Here is a 3,952-nt window from a genome sequence, read left to right as displayed (position 1 = left end):
CTGACACATGATTGAGTGTCTGTAGTTTCATTGTGTGGTGTGTTTCTTCCATTACAGACATGACCAGACAAGTGAAAAGTGAATATATTTGAGTGTTTTTATTTTGGCACGTGTGTTGGATATATGGGGGAGAAATTTTAAAAGGAGACAAGGCACCAGTGAAACACAGAAATTAAAGTCAGGGCTTCAAAAGAAAATAAGAATGAGGAGAACCAGTGGGAGACATGAGGAGAATAAAGTGAAAAATGGGTGACTTCTTCAGGGGTTTGCTGCCATGACGTCCTCAATCCAGTAGAGGAACTCACACAGTTTGACGTAGACCCCGGGGTAGTTGGGCTGAGCACACCCCCGACCCCATGACACCAGGCCGTGGACCTCTCCTTCACACACCAGAGGGCTTCCGGAGTCACCCTGACAAACACAGAGGGAGCGAGTGTGAGCATGTGACTCATTTTCACACAGACACACACACACACACACACACACACACACACACACACACACACACAGTGCTGTGGTAGTCTTTGGAAACTCACATTGCAGGCATCTCTGCCTCCGTCCAAGTACCCAGCACACATCATCCTGCGTGTGATCATGCCGGGATAGGCGTTATGACAGTCCTGCTCATCCAGGATGGGCACGTCCAAACACTGCAGACGGGTCGGCAAGTTCACCGCTACAGACGGAGCACAGATAGTCATGGAAACCTCAAAGACAGGAAAATGATTTTATAGGAAAAGGCCGGCAATATTCTGTGCTTTTGTTGCTGTCAACAAATTCCATGAAAAATAAATGTGTCCATTTCTCAACACTTTCCCTCCCCAGCTTGTCTACGACTCTCAGACTATCAGTTTGTTCCTGCTGAATCTAAAATCAGTGAATCTTAATAGAACCTATAAAAACAGGTCACAAACATATATGTTAATAAAAAGAAAAGGTAAATTATTCCTAAAACACTTGACGCTGAATATATTAAACTGTGTGGACCTTGATGTAATGACTAAGGAGAAATCTGGACCTGTGGCTGGACCAGTTGGGAACCACTGCCCTATTGAGTATTTACCACAGCAGGATGGTATATGTGGAGTCAGCTACAGCTGCAGAGTGAACTAGAGTGCCAATATTTAGTATGATAAAGGAACATGTTTCAATGGCTACATTTACATGTATACTAATGTTCCACTATCATTCAAAACATGACAATATTCTGATTTTGATAAGGGTTGTGTAAACAGCATATTTGATTTGGATATTCTGAATTAGGCCTTTTTCTGAAGGTAGCCTTTTCCGATTATGACGTGTGAAATGTACTATTCGGGGTTTTAACAGCATCCCCTGGACATGTATAAAATGTTTGCTTGACCCCTGTCCACCCTTTTGAGTCGAAATCAGTCGGTGTTTTAATGTAAGCAGCCGTATTTTGAAATAAAAGCTTTTCAACTTGATTCAGATGCATCTGTTTCTGCTCCACGCATGAGTGCCTGAGGTTCAGTTTACCCTCCCATGTGCCCATTTTCTTAAAGAGCACTGTCCCTGAGCACACTACTATCCCGTTCTTCAAAGTTTACAAGGCTGCTGTGACAATGCATGCCCAAAAGAAAAGCTGGCATTTCTGGTCAGATGGAGAAGCACTCCTACTTTTACAAAGGACTTGGACATCAACAGGTTTTTGGATATGCACAAACATGACATTGCTGACCTTTTCAAGGAGGTGATTGACGGAATAAAAGATGGAGGCTGTGTTAGCAGGGTTGAACAAATCCACCACTGATAGGAAAATCCTATTTTGATGCAAAGAAGCAAAATGACAAGGAGCTCCAGTCGTTTTGCTTTCCATTAGCCAGGTAAACAGCGTAGTAGGAATAAGGGCAGAAACTTGAATATGTGGTCAATGATGTCTAAAGTTTTTGGACAATGACAGAGGTCTATGATGTGAGGAGGAGGAAGAGCTACATCAGACTTTGGCTACACTGGCACTTCTTCTTCTCCTTTAAAGCTGCTATGTGTTCATGTGTAACTTGAAAATGGTTAACTTTAACACCCCCTGCTGGAAACTTAGATAAGAAGACACTGCTGCACCTTCCCCTCGCTGCCTCAGGTCTAACTTGTTCCAAAAGAACACATTGAAAACACTAGTTTGCCAAAGTTTTGCTGTCAGAGTAATTTAAATAAGCTAAAATCACAATATAAACCACCTGTTACATGATACGTGCAATGGTGTTGCGCTTGATGTTAAGATGTATAAGTTAAAACATTTGAATCAACCCACGCTCGCCGTCGGGGGCGGAGTTACCCCAGCCAGACACAGAGCAGGGGAGCCCCCCTATCGGGCACCATGTGGGCAACGAGATGGGCGCGACTGCTGCTGTCTCCTCCACCGGGTGGAAGAGCTTAATCAGCATGATGTCGAAATCCAGCGTCTGGTAGTCATAACTGCACACAGAGAGACAGAAAATAAGCTTCAGACTTCCTCTGCACTGAATGAATGAATCCGATGAGAGTAAAATTGTGCAAAAGCGAAGAAGATTCTCAGGCGGTAGTTTTTCACTTTGTCACTCACCTGGGGTGCCAGATGATGGTGTTGGTCTTCATGAGCTTCTCTGTACCTTCAAACACTCGCAAATCATGTTCTCCCAGCATGATCTGCATGGCAGTGGGACTGAGAGAGGAGATGAAATATACCAGAAAATGTGGATGCGGAAAAAAACTTTCAGTAGTTTATGTTTTTGTAATTCCACATCATTCTTCATCCTTTCATTTTCTCTCTTTCTGCAGAAACTACATTACTTTTAGATTTAGCAGATGTACTCCGCATATGGTCCTAAATTGAAAAGCATTTGTCTTCCGCCTACATGTTTTGTTTTTTAAATCTTAAAGAGAGAAAAATGCACAAAAATGAAGCAAGAAAAATGAACCTTGGCAACAAGATAATGTCTGTAATATTTAAAAAGCTATGTTGTCTCCATCAGAGCACACTTACTTGTACCAACAGTGGGCTACGGAGAGCACCCACTGCCTGTTGATGAGCACCCCACCACAGAAGTGGTAGCCATAGTTGAGGGAGGCCATGTATGGACGAGAGTTCGGCTCACACTCATACCCACCAATGATCCTGCCATCTTCACGGGGAACTGCCGCTGTCACACACACAAAAATAGATAGAGGGGAAACAGAAAGAGTGAGATGTGTGTTTCAAAGTGATCTTTAACCACAGTACACATCTACGGCTCTGTGTGTATTTCTGTCTTTACCAGCAGCTCCGATCACCAGCAGCAGAGCCAGCAGTCTCATGGTGTCATGCAGAATGATCAGAAGACACCTGAACACACCCCGGCTCTTATTTATGTCCCACAAGCCCCCGCTGTGCCTCGGCCTGTCCGCCCTCCCCTCCTCTCTTCCCTCTTTCCGTTGACCCCACCTGTGTCCTCAAAGTCTTGGCACCAAGTCTCACCTCAAATCTGCTCCCTTATCACACTCCTTTTTTTTAATGTTTGCCTGCCTCTGCCCCATCCTAGCACACCCCCTGTGGTTATGTCATCTGTGCACCTCATTTACACATGTGGACCAAGGTCTCCAAACATTTAACACCTGTTTATGGTTCTGTCATGGGTCACTCATTGCTGGTGAAGCTGCATTAAAGAAACAGAGAAAACAGTTACACAACCTTCTTTTTAGGCTTTGTTCAATATGACAAAAGAGATAAAAGAAGAAAATTACAGCAATTTTGAACCGAGAAACTTCGCTGGCAGACAGTACATTATTCATAGTTTGGTTAAAGAAAAATAAGTAAATGCATAATGCTTTTTTATGGCTCTGTTTTTTTGTTGGCCTTGAATAAAAGCCAAGAGAGGTGAGAAAGAAATCATCTGCTGCATCAGAAGCTGAAAACAACACGCTGTTTGCTGTTTTGCTGGACAGGAATCAGCCGCTTTTAAGCTCTGATGAGAGCCAA

At 43.5% G+C, this 3,952-nt stretch overlaps 1 protein-coding gene across 1 annotated transcript; it reads right to left on the bottom strand.

Annotated features, from left to right (window-relative positions):
- Positions 1-83: 83 nt before the first annotated feature.
- Positions 84-3,302, bottom strand: LOC125893518 (trypsin-like). Its single transcript, XM_049584237.1, has 6 exons — positions 3,252-3,302; positions 2,981-3,137; positions 2,561-2,659; positions 2,270-2,433; positions 537-676; positions 84-411 (listed from the first exon to the last, which is right to left on the bottom strand). The coding sequence occupies exons 1-6, from the start codon at positions 3,289-3,291 to the stop codon at positions 259-261; spliced, it is 753 nt and encodes a 250-aa protein (XP_049440194.1). The 5' UTR covers positions 3,292-3,302; the 3' UTR covers positions 84-258.
- Positions 3,303-3,952: the final 650 nt, after the last annotated feature.

Source organism: Epinephelus fuscoguttatus, linkage group LG8, assembly GCF_011397635.1.
Source record: "Epinephelus fuscoguttatus linkage group LG8, E.fuscoguttatus.final_Chr_v1".
NCBI lineage: Eukaryota > Metazoa > Chordata > Actinopteri > Perciformes > Serranidae > Epinephelus > Epinephelus fuscoguttatus.
This window is presented reverse-complemented; position numbering and strand designations above follow the sequence as displayed.